This window comes from Schistocerca serialis, chromosome 2, assembly GCF_023864345.2.
Source record: "Schistocerca serialis cubense isolate TAMUIC-IGC-003099 chromosome 2, iqSchSeri2.2, whole genome shotgun sequence".
Classification (NCBI taxonomy): Eukaryota; Metazoa; Arthropoda; class Insecta; order Orthoptera; family Acrididae; genus Schistocerca; species Schistocerca serialis.
The window spans coordinates 720,891,011-720,912,088 of NC_064639.1; the positions used below are offsets into that span (position 1 = coordinate 720,891,011).

General features: G+C 41.8%; 1 protein-coding gene across 5 annotated transcripts in view; it reads right to left on the bottom strand.

Moving 5' to 3' along the window:
- LOC126457911 (ankyrin-1-like) overlaps positions 1-21,078 on the bottom strand; it is a 188,974-nt gene that overhangs the window by 149,973 nt on the left and 17,923 nt on the right. For all 5 annotated transcript variants that reach the window (XM_050094596.1, XM_050094594.1, XM_050094593.1 and 2 more), the window contains exon 2: positions 17,679-17,776. In XM_050094596.1, coding sequence (XP_049950553.1) covers positions 17,679-17,776 — 98 coding nt within the window. The remainder of the gene's footprint in view (positions 1-17,678; positions 17,777-21,078) is intronic.

A 21,078-nucleotide genomic window follows, 5' to 3' on the forward strand; every position in this document is an offset into this window, starting at 1 on the left:
GTGGAGAGCTTGTCCAAAATGCGCTCTGGGTCAGTTTTCATATAAACGGCATCCTCTGCCCAGTCACGCAGGTTACTTGCTTGTGACAAGTTGGGGGATTTTAACGTTACCATCACACCACATAAGAGTTTAAATATGGTCAAGGGTATTATTTTCCATAGGGACCTACTTTTGCAGTCTGATGACGAGCTGCGCGCCAACTTAGAGCATCGAGGTGTTCATTTCGTCCGGCGCGTTCATCGGGGTCCGAGGGACAACTAGCTTGCTACTGGTGCCTTCATCTTGGCCTTCGAGGGTGATACATTACTGGAGAAGGTCAAGGTGATGGTCTACCATTGTGACGTCAAACCCTATATCCCCCCCTTTGATGCGGTGCTTTAAGTGCTGGAAGTTTGGCCATATGTCTTCCTACTGTACTTCCAGATTGTGGACACTCATCACATCCCGATACTCCATGTGCCCTGCCTCCCATCTGTGTCAACTGTGGAGCGCCTCATTCACCTTGCTCGCCAGACTGCAGGATCTTACAGAAGGAACGCAAAACCATGGAATATAAGACCCTAGACCGACTGACCTATACTGAGGCTAAGAGGAAATATGAACACCTCCATCCTATTCGAATGACTTCCTCCTATGCCGCTGCAACGACTGTGTTAGCCCCATCAGTTACGCAACTTTCAGTCAGCTCGCTGAACCATACAACACATGCCCCCTTGCCCGTAGGGAGCACTATACCCCCTGTTGCTCCTACGCTGCCTACCTTGGGAGCACACCCCCCCACACATCGGGTACTTCCGTCCCCGCTTCTAAGCCGGAGAAGCGTCCAACTTCTTCAGTTTCTCACACTCGCAAGGGGTCCCTTGGGTCCCTCCCTTCCCAGGTTTCCACAAGCAGGAAGGCTGATGCCCGACAGTGGCATAAATGCCCACAACCAGCTGGTCGTAGGGCTTCGCAATCCTCCTCTGTCCCAGGACTGAATCGGTGAGGCCCTCCCAGCCAGTGAAACCCAAGGAACAGCGTGAGAAATCCAAGAAGAGCTCTAAGCCCAAGGAACTCGCGGTGGCACCCACCCCACCGCAACCTTCCAGCTCTGCGTCTGAGGACAAGGTGGAGATTCTGACGTCCGCTGAGGACCTCAATCTTGCCGGTCCCTCAGACGCAATGGATGGCACTTACACAGGTGCTCAATCGGAGGCAGCAGGTGACCCCGTGGCGTAATCTGCCTCCCCAGTCCCTTCATGCCTTTCTCAGCCATGGACAATACCATCCTCCAGTGGAATGGCAGCCGTTTCTTCCACCATCTAGCTGAGCTCCAACAACTTCTCAGCCTTCACCCTTTCCTCTGTATTGCTCTTCAAAAAACTTGGTTTCGGGCAATGCGAACCCCCGCCCTCCATGGCTATCGGGGTTATTATAGGAACCGGGCAGCTTATGAAAGGGTATCTGGTGGCATCTGCATCTATGTCCTTCACTCCCTTCACAGAGAGTCTGTCCCTCTACAAACACCTTTAGAGGCTGTCGCTGTTCGGGTGTGGACGCCACAGGCTGTTAATATCTGCAGTCTTTATCTTCCACCAGATTGTGATGTCCCACAGCATGTCCTGGCTGCGCTGATAGCCCAATTGCTGCCACCTTTCCTGTTACTGGGCGACTTCAACGCCCATAACCCTCTGTGGGGTGGGTCAGTGGTAACAGGTCGAGGTGCCACCGTTGAGCATGTATTGACACAGCTTGACCTTTCCATTTTAAATGGTGGTGCCTTCACACATTTCAGTGTGGCGCATGGCACGTACTCAGCAATCGACCTTTTGATCTGCAGCCCTAGCCTCTTACTGGCTGTCCAATGGAGTGTGCATGATGACCTGTGTGGTAGTGACCACTTTCCGATCTTTCTGTCACTGCCACAGCGTCACTCTTCTGGGTGCCCTTACAGATGGGCTATGAATAAGGCTGACTGGGACTTGTTCTCCTCTGTGGCCGCTATTGCGCCTCTTTCTAATCAAGCCATTGATGCGGTGGTTCACTCGGTCAGCACTGGCATCGTTACTGCCGCAGAATCTGCCATTCCCTGTTCTTCTGGGTCCCCTCGGCGGAGGACTGTGCCTTGGTGGTCGCCTGCGATCGCCGAGGTGATTAAAGATCGCAGGTGGGCACTCCAGCGTCACAAGCAGCACCTATCTTTAGAAAACCTTATTGCCTTTAAACGGCTCCGTGCACGGGCCCGCCGCATCATTCGCCAACACAAGCAGGAGTGCTGGGAACGGTATGTCTCTACCATTGGCCTCCATATCTTTCCATCGCGGGTCTGGGCTAAGATTAGACGCCTCTATGGCTATCGGACCCCTGTCAGCATCCCTGTGCTTTCACTGAATGGAACAGTTTGTACTGACCCCGACATCATTGCAAACCGCTTAGCAGACCATTTTGCTCTCAGTTCCACTTCTGTGAATTACCCGCAGGCCTTCGCTCCATTAAAGAGCAGGTGGAATGTCGGAGCCTTTCATTTCACACCTGCCATCCTGAATCCTACTATGTTCCATTCAGTGAGTGGGAATTTCACAGTGCCCTAGCTGCTTGCCCTGATACAGCTCCTGGGCCAGATCGCATCCACTGTCAGATGCTGAAACACCTCTCAGTGGACTGCCAGCGACACCTCCTCGACCTTTACAACTGTATTTGGGTCAAGGGTGAGTTTCCGTCGCAATGGCGGGAAAGCATTGTTATCCCCGTTTTGAAACCTGTCAAGAACCCATTGGAGGTGGACAGCTACCGCCCCATTAGCCTCACCAACGTTCTTTGAAAGTTGCTTGAACGCATGGTGAGCCAGCGGTTGAGTTGGGTACTCGAGTCTCGGGGCCTTCTGGCTCCATCTCAGGGTGGGTTCCGTAAAGGCCGCTCTGCCGCTGACAATCTGGTGAGCCTGGAGTCAGCCATCCATATGGCCTTTGCCCGCCGTCAGCACCTTGTCACTGTCTTTTTCGACATGCGGAAGACGTACGATATGACATGGCACCATCACATCCTCTCTACGCTTCATGGTTGGGGTCTTCGGGGTCCACTGCAGATTTTCCTACGAAATTTTCTGTCGCATCGTACCTTCCGCGTGCAAGTCACGGCCTCCCATAGTTCTTCCCGAGTCCAGGAGAACAGGGTACCACAGGGATCAGTCTTAAGTGTCTGCCTGTTTTTAATTGCAATTAACAGGCTCGCTGTGGCGGTGGGAACGTCTGTCTCAGCTTCCTTGTATGCTGACAACTTCTGCCTCTACTACAGCTCCATTGGCATTGCAGCTGCAGAACGTCAGCTGCAGGGCGCTATCCGCAAAGCACAGTCTTGGGCTATAGCGCATGGCTTCCAGTTTTCGGCTGCCAAGACCTGCGTTATGCATTTCTGCCGGCGACGAACAGTTAACCCTGAGCCGCGGCTTTATCTTGCTGACGAACTTCTTGCCGTGGTGGAGACACATCGGTTTTTAGGTGTGGTTTTTGATGCCCGGTTGACTTGGCTCCCACATATTTGGCAGCTTAAACAGATGTGTTGGCGGCATCTTAATGTTCTGCATTGCTTGAGCCACACCAGCTGGGTCGCCGACTGCTCTACCCTCTTACAGCTCTACCAGGCATTAATCCAGTCCCCTCTGGATTATGGGAGCCTGGCTTATGGTTCAGCATCCCCATCTGCGTTTCGGGTGCTGGACCCAATCCTTCACAGTGGGATCCGACTTGCCACTGGTGCTTTCCAGACCAGCCCTGTGGACAGCATACTTGTGGAGGCAGGTGTCCCTCCACTGCGGTTACGGTGCCAACGTTTACTGGCCACTTATGCTACGCATGCTTGTAGCTTGCCCAGGCATCCTAATTATCGTCTTCTGCTCCCACAGTCGGTCGTCCATCTCCCAGAACGTCGGCCCCGGTCAGGTTGTATGATTGCGGTCCGCGTCAGAGAGGTCCTCTCCAGGCTTGGGGGTTTTCCTTCTTCCACCTCCTTTCCGGGACCCTCTGCATACACCCCTGTGGTGTGTGCCTCGCCCTTGCATTCAGCTCAAATTGGCTCAGGGCCCGAAGGACTCAGTCCCTCCGGAGGCCTTCCGCCACCACTTCCTTTCCATTCTTGTCACGTATCAGGGCTCTGGTGTTGTTTACACTGACGGTTCGATGGTTGCTGGTCGTGTCCGTTATGCTCTGACTCTAGGGGACCACTACGAACAACATTCATTGCCGGCTGGCTGCAGCGTTTTCACTGCTGAGCTGGTCGCCATCTTTCATGCCCTAGAGTATATCCGCTCCTGCTCAGGTGAGTCCTCCATTATCTTTAGCGACTCCCTGAGCGGTTTACGAGGTATCGACCAGTGTTTCCCTCGCTCTTGTCTGGTGCTAGCTATCCAGGATTCCCTCCATACTCTTGCCCGTTGTGGCTGCTCTGTGGTCTTTGTGTGGACCCAGGCCATGTTGGGATACCCGGCAATGAAAATGTTGACTGCCTGGCGAAAGAGGCTACCAGTAAACTATCTCTGGACATTGGCCTCCCGGCAACTAATTTTCGAGCAATCTTATGCTGCAAAATTTTCGAACTTTGGGACACTGAATGGCGCAACCTGACCACACCAAACAAACTCCGTCCTATCAAGGGGATGACGGATGTGTGGCGGTCGTCCATGCGAGCCACTCGTAGGGACTCGGTAGTCCTTTGTTGGCTCCGCATTGGCCACACCCACTTGACACACAGCCATTTACTGCACCATGCAGACCCGTCTCTATGTCGCTGCGGGTCGGCTTTGACGGTGGTCCACATTTTGTTGGCCTGTCCACTTTTAACTGTGCTCAGGCAGATGTATGCGGTGCCTGATACGCTCCCTGCCCTTTTAACTGATGATGGCAGGCTTAGTTTTGCGTTTTATTCGGGCAGAGGGCTTTTATCACTTAATCTAAGTGTTTGTCCTTTTTGTATTGATTCTGGCCTTTGGCCTACAATTTTAGTCCGAGTTTTTAGTGTGTTTCTCGGTGGTTGGCTTTTCCTTTTTTGTCTCCATGGTCGGCCAACCACTGTCACACTCTGTGTGATTTTAATTCCTTTTGTCTGGTCTGTGTCTAAGTCTTTCTTGTCCTGTGTCGTCGGTCGTCCTTTCCATTGTTCGTTCTTACTCTGTGTTTGTGTTTTTTAGTTTTGGAAAAAGGTAACAATGACCATAGCAGTCTGGCCCCTTTAATCCCACAAACCAACCAACTAACCAACCAACTCCACTGCCATGGCCAGCTGTGCTAGATTTCTTTCTTGAGCATCCATGGCATGAACAGACCAATCGAGGTGGTCCTACAGATTCTCAATCAGGTTTAAATCTGGGGAGATTGGTGGCAATGAGAGTATGGTGAACTCAACCTGGTGCTCTTCGAACCTTGCATGTACACTGTGAGCTGTGTGAAATGTTGCACTGTTCTGCTGTCAGATGCCATTATGCCGAGAAAAACAAACTGCACATGGGGTGGACATGGTCCACAAAGATAGATGCATAATTGGCTGATCCATTATGCATTCCAGAATGATGAGATGACCCAGGGAATGCCACAAAAGCATTCCCCTGACCGTAATGCTCCCTTCTGGTTGCATGTTGTTTGCTTTCAAATGTTTCATGCTGTAAATGCCAATGGTCATCTTTCCAATGGAGCTTAAAACAAGATTGATCTGGAAAGTACGTCTAATGCCACTCAATGGATGTCACACACTGTGGTTTTGGCACACAAATTCGAACCTTTGTCACTGCTGAACAGCCATCAGCATGGGTTCATGAACCAGGCGTCTACTATGGAGGCTGTATGCAGCAACGTTTGCTGAAAGGTCATTGGGAAGACATTGTTGCTAGACCCTTAGTTCATCTGGGCGATTGGTTGCACATCTATTTGCCTGCACACACCTCCACAGCTGTCGCTCACCCCTGTCAACTATCACTCGTAGTGCATCACAGCTGCCTCAGTGCCAGTTTTGGATAGTGTCATTTTATCAGGTTTGGTATACTGTAATTGCCACAGCATGTACATAGTTTACAACATTAGCCATTTCAGAAATACTTCCAAGCTCGGCTGGAAAACCAATGATCATGCCCTTTTGGATGTCAGATAAATTGCTCCATTTATGCATTACAACAATGGTGCCCTAGCGGGTGAGGTCTATTTTATGTGGGCACAATAAACTAGGATTCGCGAACTTTGACAGTGAATTCAAACGGTTTACAGTGACTTAAACAAAGGGAGTGCAACAGCCAATTAGTGCTTGGGTTTCCTGGCCACAGTGGGACAGCAGCAAATCAGTGAGCGGGTTCTATGGAAGCAGCCACTGAGTACAGGAGCAGCCAATCAGCATGCAGGTAGACACAGCTGACCGGGATAAACAAGACGTCTAGCTGAGAGAATTACAACTTGCAGCAGCCATGCAGACAAAAAATTGAGATGACAACCACAGCAGAGTAGCAGGAAATGAGTGGATAAGAATAAGGTAATTTCATGGCAAAAGCCATTTTATATTAAGTGATACATAATGAGTGGCCTTAACGAACAAGACAGTGTGACTGAGAACAAAGCTGTAGAGGCTAAGTTTTTAAATGAACAGGAAGACCTAAGTGAGACTAGTTCTGTAAACAATTGTGGTTATAAATCAGACATGAATGTAACTTTCAATGATGGGGACGAAAGTCCTATTGTAGATGAAATGATAAAAGTATCATCTACATTGTGTGGTGATGTGAGAGAAATGGACGAAAACAGTACTGAAATGGATGAGATCATTAAGGATAAGGAGGAGGAATCTAGTAGCGAAAATCAACAAGGGCAAAAGTTTATGGCAGATGGAAAAGTGGAAGTGATGTTAAGGCAAATTATGAGTAGTTTGAGTAGTATGTTTACGAAAGAAGACATTAGTAGTATGAAAAAAGACATTAGCAGGATGGAACAGAAAACTGATATCATTAGAACTGACATGCTGAACTTAAAGGATGGACTGAAGAAAAAAATTAAAAAGGAGATTAAGGTAGTCAACTCTAATCTTACAGAATTAAATAAGAAGTTTAAGGTGGTAGTTAAAGATTGTGATAACACTAATGAGAAATTAACATTAATGAGTAGTAAATGTGTGGAAAAAAGAAAGAAGCTTTGTGATGACAATAGTAGGAAGGTGGAGGCTTCCGAGAAACAGTGTGTTGAAAATAGGATTAAATTTGAGAAGCAAATCAATCAGATTAAAAATGATTTAGAAAAAAAATGAAAATGTAGATTCAAAATTCACCGAAATGGAGATAAATGTGGAACAGGTACAAAATCTAAAGAATAGAGAAAGTGACAGTGGATCTGATTCTGATAGTGGTAGTGATCTGGATGGCATTTCACAGCCATTTTTTGAATCTATTAAGAACACAGAGGGTATAGCAGTGATGCATGTTTCTGGAATAAAAATTATTGGTGCTATTGGTAAGCCATCAAAGGTGTCGAACAAGAGGTACTATTGACTGTGGAATCGGCAGGACAGCTGTTGGAGTGCAATTTCTTGGTAATTCAAAATCTCAGCATTGATGTAATATTTGTGGCCAATTTCTTGTGCAATTAGCAATTAGGAGGTTCAATATGCAGTGTTGAGTTCATTACATGGCAATAATGCTTATCCCAGCTGTCTGTCTCATTTTTCGTGTTTCCTGAGGCAGTCAAACTCTTCTCCTATTCTATCTGTAGTTTATAAGTGAATCAGAGACATTCTACTTTGACTTTCAAGTGATTTTGTACGGTAGTATACTTTAGTATAGGAATATTTTAGAAAAATTTTCTTCAGTGTGTGTGTGTGTGTGTGTGTGTGTGTGTGTGTGTAATGTTGTCTCAGTTATAAGAAATGGAATCATAAAAGGTGGAAGAAAGTTAATTGGTGTCACAGTTAAAGAACTTCTCTCAAAGAGGTAAGGTATACAGAAAATAAAAGGTGTCAGCATATGTGGAGGAGATGGTGCAGCTTATCTGAAAACATTACCATCTGAAGTAATCAGCTCACTGGTGTAGCAGCAGAGGCAATATGCAGTAAAAACTATCTTAAATACTAGGTCTTGATATTGTGGTATAATAGAAGTGTGTCATGGAACAGCCTTTTCTAACATTAAGGAATTACAACTTTAAACATAGTTGCCTGGAGTTATGTGTGTGGAAAGAGTAAGCAAGATTTGTATGTGTATTGCCCTTCAGGCTAGCATCTCAGGCAATTTGATAGAATACAGTAAAATAATAGTTTTTATAACTGATAATTTTGTCTTACTGGTAATGAGGATTAAGTTTGCCTTAGCATAGGAATCTGTTACTGTGGGGTATTTTTCAGTAGAATCAATTTTGCATTGGATAAGCAGAGCTTTATTTATTAGTTAATGAAGTAATAATGAAATAATAAAACAATGAATAATGTTAGGGTCTTAATGATTAGGGAGCCTGTCTCTGCAATGGGGATATTTTTTGAGAATGCACTCCACTAACTAACAAGGTAAAAAGGTAAGTAAAATAATGGAGCTGACAGACAAGATTGAGGAATGAAGAAGATAACAGAGTACAAACAAATGTGGTGTAACTGTATTGAGGATCTATTTGTGAACTAGGCAACCTTGGGTACTGTGTATATTGTGCATGTGTATATTGTGCAGTTCATAACACTGCAGCTGGGAATGAGAGATTAGCTTAAAGAGCAATATTTCAGTGAGGTACAAGTCACATAATGCCGCATCATTGGATCTATATGTTATCTGAAAACTTCTATTGGTGTTCTGAGGAATTATGAGCTTAAAATAGTAATATTGGAATGAAGAAAAGTAATTTTACTGATTAACTGATAACTGTGGTGGTAAACTGATGTTATATTCCGACAGGTCAACTATTTGGTACCATTTTGTGGTTTTTTGAGGATTTAATTTTCTTATTATATGACAGTAGTGCTCAGAGTTGAGTAGAGAAGTAGGGCTATGATTTGGTACAACTACCATCCCCTTAATTTTGATTTGAGTCTTAAATAAGTTATTTGATAGTGACTCTATCCTTTTTTCATAAAGTAATGATTAATAAATTTATGCTACTGCACATCTTGAGTTTTTGCTATTTTGCAAATGGAGAAAGAGACCCAAATTTATCAAGTTTAACCAGTTTCAGACAGTTATGACTTAAGAGTAGTGTTCTGTAGTGTAATGTGCACTTCATTTAAAAAAATTTCTAGTCCACAACTTTCGTACTATAATCAAATTTAGTGCTAATTATTGTGATGTTATGAGAACTATTTAATGTACTTATTTATGATGTAATGACTATCATTTGCCATTCAAGTTAAACATTTTTTTAGACTTAAGTTAGAAGTAAAAGTAAGTGTCGTAAAGTAGGGTATTTTGCCTAATTTTTTTATGTACTGTGGCTTGGAGAACCACCTCCAAGGTACTGATACCAGTGCATTTCCTTACTAACTGCCACTTGGACCTGTTGAAGGCGCAGACAACTGGGTGAGAAAATGTGTAAAAGCTTATTAAAAGTGTAAAAGTGAGTGTGAAAAATACTAAACATTGAGCAAGTGAAATTTTCTATCTAAAAAGTGAACTGCAATGCGCAGTGTAATTTAACTTATTGCAAACCATGAGGATTTATTATTTGAAGCAATACAGGTCTTGTATCAAGAGATATGTATCTTAGAATGTAATCTTTGTTTATTCAAAAAGGACATCACTTATGATGAAGATGCCTAATTTCTATTAAAAATGTAATTTGTGCAATTGTACAATAGACGGTATGTAAATATTTTGTATGAGGATTTTCATATGGCCATTTCATACAAGATTAACTTTGAAAAAATGAATGTACTGTAGTTTTGATAAGGTTTCATATGTAATATTTTTGTGTGTGTAGATTGTTAAGCCAATGTCTGGGGTCACTTGTGGTCATTGACTTGCCCGGTTAGCTATTTGCAGTATCTATCTGGTCAATCCAATGAGAGGGTGATGTGATGAAGCAAGCTGGTATATTTTTACTTCCCCTCTTGTTTTGCCATCTGCTTACTTAAATTCATTTTTTCACTAAATACCATTAACATATGTGAGTATAATCTGCATTTTCATAAAAGAGAAAGTTTGGCCTTCAGTTTTTAAGAATATAACAGCAGGTCTAATTTTGTGCTTAGTTTTATGTATGTAATTGATTTTCTAATTTATTTTGACTATTACTAACTAGTATCTTTTGTTCTATGGTGAAATCAGTAATTGTTTCGTAACTTAAATTCTATTGTTGACTAACAAACAAATATAAATTCTGTAATAATTATAAACATGTGGAGGAACCACCAATTGTATTCTTAAAGGATCTATTTGGCTCTATTTGAAAACACGTTAGCAAAGCCAGCCCTTAATTAATTCCAAAGTAATTAACAGTTTTGTCAAAAGTATTGATTGTGTAACTGTATCTGTTAATTTCATCATTTAAACAAATAATTCAGACTAACTCTTGTAGTAGAAGAAACTGCTAAAAAGACACAATTTTTTGATGTATTCAGTTAATTTAATGAGTTAAGTTTTAATTGTAATTTCTATAAATTAAACATCAAACAATGTATAGTTTCAGTGCCTATTATAGAGAGGATATATAAGAGCCCGATTTTTGTCCCCGACAGTCAGTCCACGGCCGAGTTTCAAACACGGAACCCATATTGGTTAGAACAACAACAATGCATCAGCTTAACTGTGAAATAAGTGTTAAACCGATAGGCTGTCTGTTAAAGCAATGACAGCGTCTATTCAATTTATTTGAAAGACTGTGAAATGTGTGATTAGGTTTTTATTGCTTGTAGATGTTCAACAGTAAACTACTGTAGCAGTATGTGGATGTTTGCCTACAACCTATTAATGAGGCTTATCGAAAGTTAAACAATAGTTAACTGGCCATATTAAATGTGTATATTGGGGAGGGAGGGTGGGGGGGGGGGGGGGGGTTGGGGGGGGGGGGGCGGGGAGGAACAGTGAAAGTAAAGAAATGTAAAAAGTAAATGTGCACCTGTCAGGTACATCATTTAAAGTAGTCATTGTTGAACTACCACCCCCCTTTTTCAGTATAGCAACGAAGTACGTCGACACCGAGGACAATCAATGAGGAAATAAAGCAGGCAAACATCACAACCCTTTTACTAACAGAATGCCCATCTAGTAATGAAGAATAAATAAAAATATTGTCTAATGGCTGTGCTGCTGTCCTCCTGCACCCTAGTTGGAAAAAACACAGTCTGCATCAGATCATATGAGTTTAGGAGATCTACCAACATCCTTTTTCTGCAGGGGACTTCCAACGACTTGCTGAGTCCATCTCACATTGTTGCTGCACTATGCTGAGCAGGAGGAGGTCCGACACGATATTAGAAGGTATCTCATGACTTCTGTAACCCCAGTGCACACGAAAAAGTAGTCTCACCTACTTCTTCTCACTATAGTGTCAATCACAGACTGAATTACTCTCACAGGCTTAACTTTCTTGTCTCCATGCTCTTCCAAAGTGACTTTGAAGTGTCTTGCGGCACTATATCATGTGAATTAAGCCTTAGTGATTTGGTCTACAGTTTAACTGGTTTGCTCTTCAGGTAGACAAACCTTGTGACAATATTTCACTGGTGAAAATTCCCCTAGGTGGAACAATGTTAATTCAGGTTCCACTATGCATTGCCACAGGTGAATTTTGACGTAATGCTTCAACCAAAAGGCTAGCCACAGACTCATGCATTATCCTTCACCTACTTTATACCTGTTGCGCACAATAAACTAGGGCTGTGTTGTAAACAGCCTACCATCTGTGCCAGCAGCCTGCGCCATCTACCACACTGCAAGGATGTGACCTAGTGCCCACACTACTCAATCCTTCCAGTCCTCGGGCACACAATCCTCAAAGGATTCCATCATAGTGGCCAGAATGTTTCCCTTACAATCATGTTTCCTCTTTTTTTCCTATCCCCTCTCTGCTTCTGTGGAGATGATACCACCTCAGGTAGCAACAAATCAGTGTCCTCTGGAAATAAAAGTGACACTTCATTACTTATAACATCTTCAATACAATCGACCTCATCTATAACTTCTTATGCTCCCTCTGCAGTATCTACTACAACATTACTGTCTCCATTTCCACTGAGTGTGACACAAAAATCATAGGCACATATATTTCCCTGTACATCTGGCCCAGGTTCCACAGCCTCTAAAAAACACCTATTATCGTTCAATGAGGTAGTCACTACCACACACAGCTCACACATGTTGCTATCCAGAAACTCATTTACTTTAGTGTAGCCTGCACATATTTTGTCTAGTACTACAGCTATTTCAGACCCCACTTTTTCACATGATCTTTTGTATTACCCTTCTTAACTTCTACAATGTCACTACTCCATGCATCAACTAAACTTACACTACTAACTTCTTTCTCCTTACTTTCTGCTCCCTTCCTCTTTCTTAATGCTTCCAAAATCCTCACATTGCCTGCCCTCAGTGAGTTGTGATCATTTTCAACCATTCACTTGTAAGATTCTCTCTTCCTTTTCTCTATTCTACTGTGCACAGCTCTGTACTGTTTCTAAGCCTTTAGTTCCTTAAACAAATATGCACTGCCTGCTACAGTCTATACTGCATCATCCAGGGCAGTCCTTTGTGGTATTGCAGATGACACAATTAATCCTCTACTAAATGTACAAAAACATGAAGAAAACAGAACAACAAAAAGACACTTAAACATACTACTAATCTAATATTTCTCACTATTTTGACACATTTACATACTGAGTCAAATTCTTTGCTCATCACATGATATATTGCACATTCCAAATGGCACATATTCCCTACAATTCTCAAACCCAGATGTTGTGGAAACACTGGCCAATAAATACAAGAAAACAGCAAAACAAAATCAAATTACGAGGATACTTATGAGTAACACTATCATAACACTTCTTAATAAAAATCTGCCTCACCTCCTGAACCACTAAAATAGTTAACACCTTACATATTTCTAGACAATAAACTGTTGCCTTGCTTATGATACAGCATACTGCCCATATTAATTAATCAAACTTAACACCTATATTAATATAATAGAGGGAAACATTCCACGTGGGAAAAATATATCTAAAAACACAGATGATGTGACTTACCGAACGAAAGTGCTGGCAGGTCGATCCTGCCAGCACTTTCGTTCGGTAAGCCACATCATCTGTGTTTTTAGATATATTTTAACACCTATATTTATACATACCGGCCACCTCTGGCAAAAGACCCACTGACTTGCCATGACATACAATGTCGATCTTACTTCTAACACCAGAATGTGGGTGTGCAGGGTGGGTGCCCTTTACAGTGGTGGTGTTGGACTGGAATGCTGATGCGTGATATCCACAGCTCTGTGCAGGCATGCGTGCAGATTAGTGAGCCCACCATGATTCTGTCTTCCCCGTGCAGAGGAAGACAGTCCCCAGCAGTGTTGTCCACCCTTGCGAGTGGAGGTATGCTGTGTTAGTTTGCCTGCACCAGTACTGGCAGATGGCAGCTGCACTGCCCCAAGTCATGAATGGCCCTACAAGGCAGAATTCCAGCTGTGGCTTAAGTGAGCCCGAAGCCCGAAGATGAACCACCATCTTGGATAGCACCAAGCCCATGGCAGTGGACTTAGGACCCACAGCAAGCTCGTTGGTGGTGGAGTCCAAGTCACATGATGGCAGCCTGCAAAGCTGTGTTGCCCCATATCCTGATACAGACAACACCTCATAAGTACTGCCAGACTGTGATGGCTTTGGTTAAAATGATGGGTATTTACACAGGTTCAGTGCCCACTTGTGTGAGGGCACCGTTTCAAACCATGTGCACCAAAACAAGGCGGCCACCAAAAGGCACGGCAACTGGCCTGCCATTGCCGTTCTCCTGCGTCATTGGTACTGCAAGCACTGGCACCTGCCTGACAATGTGGAAACTAGCTGTTGGTATTGCTGCATCTGATGCAACTGTGTTTTCGCACACTGTGCAACTGCTGTTGTCTGCAGCCTATTTGCAACAGCTATGGCTGTGCTGCTATTTTACTTAGTAATGCCATAAAATATTGGCAGCACTACAGTTCTTCACTTTTTTGTAACCCTCCACGACAGTATCAAAGAGGTCATAAAACCTAACACTGCTGCCTTTCGAAAGTCATTGAACTTCTGTAAGAAGCAGTGGATATTCAAAATGTTCATTGTATTCATCACAGAGTATCTGAAAAAGTCTGGCATTGACAGATTGAGATTTAATTTTAATTTCATTCACTGCAGTGATGACAGTCTGAAGCGAGTTTGACAGTTCTTGCCAGAAGTCAGTGCAGAACAGTGGCAAAAACTTGAAATAAGGAGGGTATCTGGGTTTGCTCTGTGGGTCTTTGTCTGACAGTTAAACTGCCCCCCCCCCCCCCCCCTTTCCTTCAGCTGTCCAAAATACTGTGGCAACTGATTGGGCTTCTCTCACAATCTGTAGAGAGGTGCTATCAACTGCTTTGAGATCCACTAGTCTAAATCATTTATCTGAATCCTGAAAAAGGCTTCTAGTCAGATAACGTCCCCTTGTAATTCCAAGATGCAGTAACCCTTCAGGCCCAGTCTTGACACTGTGTCTTAATCATGGACATCACAGGAAGTGCGAAGTCAACTTTATTATATCACTATTATTGTTATATTAGCCAAAGGCACTGCTGCAGTGGTAACATCGGTTCCTGTCAGATGACCAAATTTAAGCACCGTCACTCTTGGCTAGCACTTGACGGGTGACAGTCCGGGTCTGTCATGTGCTGTTGGCAAGCATGGTGCACTCAGCTCTTGTACAGCCACTTGAGGAACTACATTACCAAGTAGTAGTGGCTCCCCTCATAAAGACTGACAAAGGCCGGGAGAGCAGTGTGCTCACCACGTGCCCCTCCAGATCTGCATCCAGTGATGCCTATCAGCTGATGATGACACGGCAGTTGGTTGGTACTGTTGGGCTTTTCAGAGGCCTGTTTGGACGGAGTCTTTTTACTGTATTAAAAAAACTGTGATCACAGCATATGCAATAATTATGGGAACATATTGCTGCAATCTATTACTAATAAAATGCTCATTAGAATTTTGTTTAATCATTTTCAAGTTATCACAAAGACTCCTGATATGCAATGTGATTTTTGACTGTGTAAAAGCACAACTCGCATCATTTTCTGTGCAAGGTAACTTCACAAACAACGTATAGAACAGCAAAATCTCTCTTCTTAGCCTTCAAAGAGTTAGAGAAGCATTTGATTCATTTCTAGGGCCTGTTATGTGGGCTGTACTGAGACACTTTGGATGTCTTTGTTGTGATGATGATGTAGCTCAGGATTTTCATGAGGGCATAACAATTATGCAACACACACAAACATACAATGTCCTTACGATCTTTTGTTCAACTGACATGTTCCACATCATAACATTTATTGTGAATATACCTGAGGAAATGAATGTAACTGCACTTAAGCATGACTGGGCACATGCCCTTTTGACACAATATTTCTAAAGCTTCCATATTGTCTGAAATACTAACAGGCAACTCACATGTTGAGTTTAAGAATAATGTAGAAAGAGAGTGTCTCACTTTGCCTAGACTTCTGCACAAAAACTAACCAGAATCACAAAAATAACTGAAATACAATACACACATGACTAACACTTGCTGTCACATCACAAGAGCTACAACAGCAAGTAAATCAGTAGAACAACACACATGACCGATTTTTGACACTCTATTAATTGTAAAACTTAGGTGGTGGCACAACCTGCATCAGCGACCGTCCTCTCAGATTGTAGCACATGCGTCCCAGATATAGCATAAGAGCTGATGGAATACTTTCCTGTACCTGTGTAGTACGCTACCTGTGCATGATACCTGTGAACAAGACAGGGAGTAGAGGATTTGTGCAGCTGAGGTCTCAGGTCCAGCAAGAAAGACCTCACTGTGGACACAAAACTGATAGTGCGTGAGGTGTTTGTCACTTCACTGGTGCTATTCTGCTCTTAAAACTTGGACTCCCTACAGCTGAAACATACAAACGCTTAAATGCTTCCACAAGCAGAAACTTATAACCATTCTGAAAACCAAAAGGGAAGACTGTACTATCAATATCAAATACTCAGAAAGAGTGTACATTGACGCATAGTGGTGAAATCATTACTGTCAGAAATCAGCTGAGATTGCTGACAAGTGTTTGCCATATGAGTGATACTATGTTTCATAATCAGCTGCTTTACAGCAAACTGTTTTCTGGCTCAAACTCCCATGAGAAGTTAATGGACCAACTTTAACATATAATGAAGATGACTGATATCAACCCAGATGTATGAGACTCAATGGGTAGATATTAGGAAACATGAACAAACAAAATAAGTGAATATAGCTGAAAATGCAGGGAAAAGTCTGAAAGAGGACTTTATCTAGAAATACAATCAAATGGTTGACAGTGGTGATGACATGGGGAGAACCTGCAAAAAAGTTTCAATGCTGGCACCAAACTGCCCTTAGGATTGCAGCTTTAAAGAGAGATAGTGCACATGCTAAGACGACAAGTGATGAACACAGAAATTTCACTGAACTCTACTACAATTCCTCAACACTGGTGCTGGTGCTACAAGTTTCACACCAAAATTGGACTTTGTAGCAACATAAAACATGCACAAAACACAAAATGAGATAAAGGTGAAAAACATGTATACTCAGAAATAAATAACTGTTGACAGCAATGAATCATATGACATTAGCTTTTGTCTATTTTGATGTATCAGTTCAATATGCCATTTTTCATTGATGTTCAGATAAGAACAACTCATCTGTTGAAATTCCGCATGCCCTCTCACTTTCATATATTATTATTATTTATTATTTTTATTTCTAAGTTTCTTATGTTTAGATGGACAGTAAATATACATTAGCATTTTTTTCAGATCAACAAATTTGTCCAAGTTGCAGTATTTTGCTTTGCTAGTGTTTGTTTTAACTGTAATCTATGTACTCAGTAGCTCTGTCTCCAGGAAGAACTTATTCTAATAAAATCACAAGAGGAAAAAATCAAGTCACTATGATAAAGAAAATGCTTTCCTCTTGGTACATCTGCTGGAAAAAGATTCTTTGGTTTCTAAAAGTCTGAATGGTCTCATATCTATCAACTTTATGTTGGTGTCAGTTCTATCCAAGTTATCTCCTTTTGGTAATTGGTAAATATGATCTTCATGAAAGAAATTTAGATACATTAAATTGAACCCAAGAGCATTCTAAATGAAAGTTAAACTAAATGATATTTCACTATACACAGTTTGTTACATGAAATTACTGGTATTACATTACAGTAAATCTTATCTTTCAATTTATGAATCAAATTTTACACAGAAACAATTACACTAAAATGAGTTAAATATTAATATTACATTCACAGTTTTAAGTCTGGGCTGTTCAAGCAGGGGACTATGTAACAAATGCAGAATAGTTTGTTTCTCATATCTCTTTGTTTTTAAATAAGAAAATGTTTGTGGTGTACATAGAAAGTTATGATGAACCTGAAATAAACTGAAACAGTCCTACATTCAGTGTTGATAAATTAACCAACTTGATAAAACTATAGTATATGTCTCACTTTACTTACACATACCTTTTGAAAGAAGGTATCCAACATTATGCACATCCCCCTTAGAGATAGCTGAGAACAACATATCTTCTATTCTTTCCATTGTGAGGAAACTTCGGGTCCTGGAAGAAATTTTTTAGTATGTCATCGTGAGGAATGTTCAAACCAACATTTTGGGTCAATATATTTTTTACACATCTCATACAAAACAAGAAGGAGAAATACAATCTAAAACTAGGAAAGATACCACTATTTAACAATTTAATAAACTTTTAGTAAGGTAGACCAAATTTTTAATATTATAAATTAACTGAACTGACATAAACTGGCAACAGTATTGTAATGTTAAGGAATATTCAAAACATCCAAAAGAGATGATTTGTGTAGGACACTCAGGCCATGATTATAATAATATATTTGAAAAACCACACAGTTTTTACAATGAAGAAAATCACTGATTCCTACTAAACACTAAAAATAATTTAGTAAGTTAGTGGCATTTGATGTAGAGGCAGACGACTTTCTCAGGTGAAAGGCTGTATAAAAAACTTTATGTATTATCTTTATTTACATTTAAACTTTGTCGATTGCTGGACTCTTTCTTGGACACAGCGTGTGATAGGTTTCCTTTTCAGAGCTTGTTTGCCTTAGCCTAAAATGAACTTATCAATTATCAGATTAATTACGTCACATTTATTTCATGTGTTTTTACAATGTTTAATGTGGAAATAAATACTCAGTGCTGTTACAAAAACAGTGGCAAGAGACTTTGGAAATTAAACATTTGTGCTGGTATTTTGAGCTAGGGGACAGAACATTGACATTTCTGAAATCACACCAAGTGAGCTTTCATTTGGGAAGCTTCAAAGTCATTCATCAATTATTATAACAAATACACATTGTAATGGGAGAGTGATGCAAAATATTTCAGAAATCACACCAAGTGAGCTTTAATTTTGGAAGCTTGGAAGTCATTCATCAATTATTAGGACAAAAACACCAGCAAACAGCATCAGTACTGCACTTCCTGAAACCTACCACAGTAAGTTCATCAGCAGCATCAACTCTGTCAGCCCAGTCACTTCCATTGTTTGACAAAGCTGAAAAGGAATGTATCATCTACCAAAGGAGATTAAAACTTCATATCTAAGCAGGTCAATTTACTGACCCACAACGATAGTGCACATCTTTGCTGTTAATAAATCTGCATTTGTACAATTTAGTGTGGAAACAAGTGCCATTAGCAGAGGCATCCACCTTCTCATTGTGCTGTTACCTGAATCATTTTACACGAAAAAATGCACGTACAATGTGCTAGACTCATGGTCCTGTAGTATAGGAAGACAGAAGCCAGTTTTATGCAGCTGGGATTGCACATCTATGTGGTATGTGGACTCAGTCATAAATGAAATGGTGTGTGTGTGTGTGTGTGTGTGTGTGTGTGTGTGTGTAGGGGGAGGGAGGGATGGGAGCAGGATGAATACTATACTGATTCTATAATTAGAGATTACGTGATTCATTTAGCACCAATCATAGGTATTATGTAAGTCAAGGCCTGAAAACTCCCTGATCAGGCACAGAGGACCACTTAATACCAACTAGCTGCATGACATCCTCTGCCATATGGCATCATTCGCTTGTGGAATGGAGGAGTATGGAGTATGCATACCCTCTCCTGGCAAATTGTCTTTCCAGACCTTGGAGCCACTATTTCTCATTCAATATTGGGCAACTGAACCTGGGTCCTCTGTCATGACAGTCAGATGTGCTGAGAACTCAACTGTGGAGGTAGAGCTCTTGAGTACAAATATTCTGAATCACTAAAGCATTTAAGACTTCTCACGTGGCACAGAATGCCTTAGAAACAAAATGTGAGGTCCTCAGCATTTCTCATATACCTTTCAAGACTCAAAATTGCTGTTCATCAGGGCACTCAACAGAATGGCTACACAGATCTATATCTGCCTCACCAAGAGTATTTCAAAACAGCACTTCCTGTAACTATCACCATTTGCTAAGTTGCCTGAGAGTTTTATCAAGCAACCATGTAAAGAATGCCGCCATTATGAAGGTATCTGCCAAACTTGATTCAAAGCAGAACATACAGCGGAAGTTTGTCATAGCCAACCCTAATGAATCACTGCCTAGACCTGCATCACGACAGCTCCAATACATAGTTTTCAGTTGTTGAGCAACAATAATGCTCCCCCACCCCCAACAAATCAATACTGTCAGCTGCTACTTGAGGAATGCCAGTTACTTTTCTTTTTGATACTGGGCATCTGTGTCTGTTACATCAATCTACATACTTAATTTATGGCACACAACAATTAAAACCTGAAAAATCCCACATTTGGACCATGACTAGCATGAAACTGCTGCTGGGCAATTAACTGTACTGCTGACACAATCAAGTGACCTGTCCCATCACCTTCTCTGTGATAACCAATCTTACAATCAAAAACATTTTTGCTCTCAACACACACACTGTGTCTGTATTTTGCACTCAATAATCTACTAATATCATTTAGTAACCTGAGAAAATTGAGAAAAACTTTGTATAAAGCTTTCTGTCACGTTGAAGCTGGACCAAATTCTTGTCAACAACATTCCTTTTGGATTGTACCAATACAACAGAATTCCATTCTGGGTCACCACAGCCTCTGGAATATTCCAAAAATACTTTAAACAACTTGCAGAAGATATTCCACAATGTGTAAATTACCTAGACAATATTATCATAAGTGAAACAAATACTGAATTTCTGCGTAATAAGTAACTCATGCCCGAGACACTTTCACCACGTTCCCTTAACTACAATATTTTCAAAACATCTACGCCCAACTTTTTGCAAGGGGTACATCCTAAGCGAGGAAGCTCTCAACGCAACCAGAGTTATGTCTCCGATTAATCTTAAAGATTTGCAAGTCTCCCTGAATAAAAACAGTTATTGGACTCAATTCTTGCCTCAAGTAACCAAAAGCCCTCATTTTTGAACCTCTTATGCAGAGAAACGCAAAAAAAGTGTGCTGTCCCAGGCTTTTCAATGGGTATTGCAGCAACTCAAAAACACACTGAAATTAACACCCTGTCAAGCATCACATCAGCTAGGTCTGCTCCTGGTCATACTAACTGGAACTTCTGCCCATAATATTGGTACAGTCTTGTCATGTAGCTTGGTTAGGGCTCACTGCAAGTCCCTTTTTAAAATGCTGTGTTTGCTTACTGTACTGTCTTGTACATAAAGAGTGATCAGAAACAGTATGAAGAGCTTGTAAGGGTGTTGAGAAATAATTGTCAAGAAAAAAAATTCAATACATTGAACCATTTCTGAGTTAATTAGCATTGAAGTTAGATAACTAGACCACTGCACACACAGATTCAAGTGGACTGCCAGATACAATTAGTGTCAGTTGCTCTCACA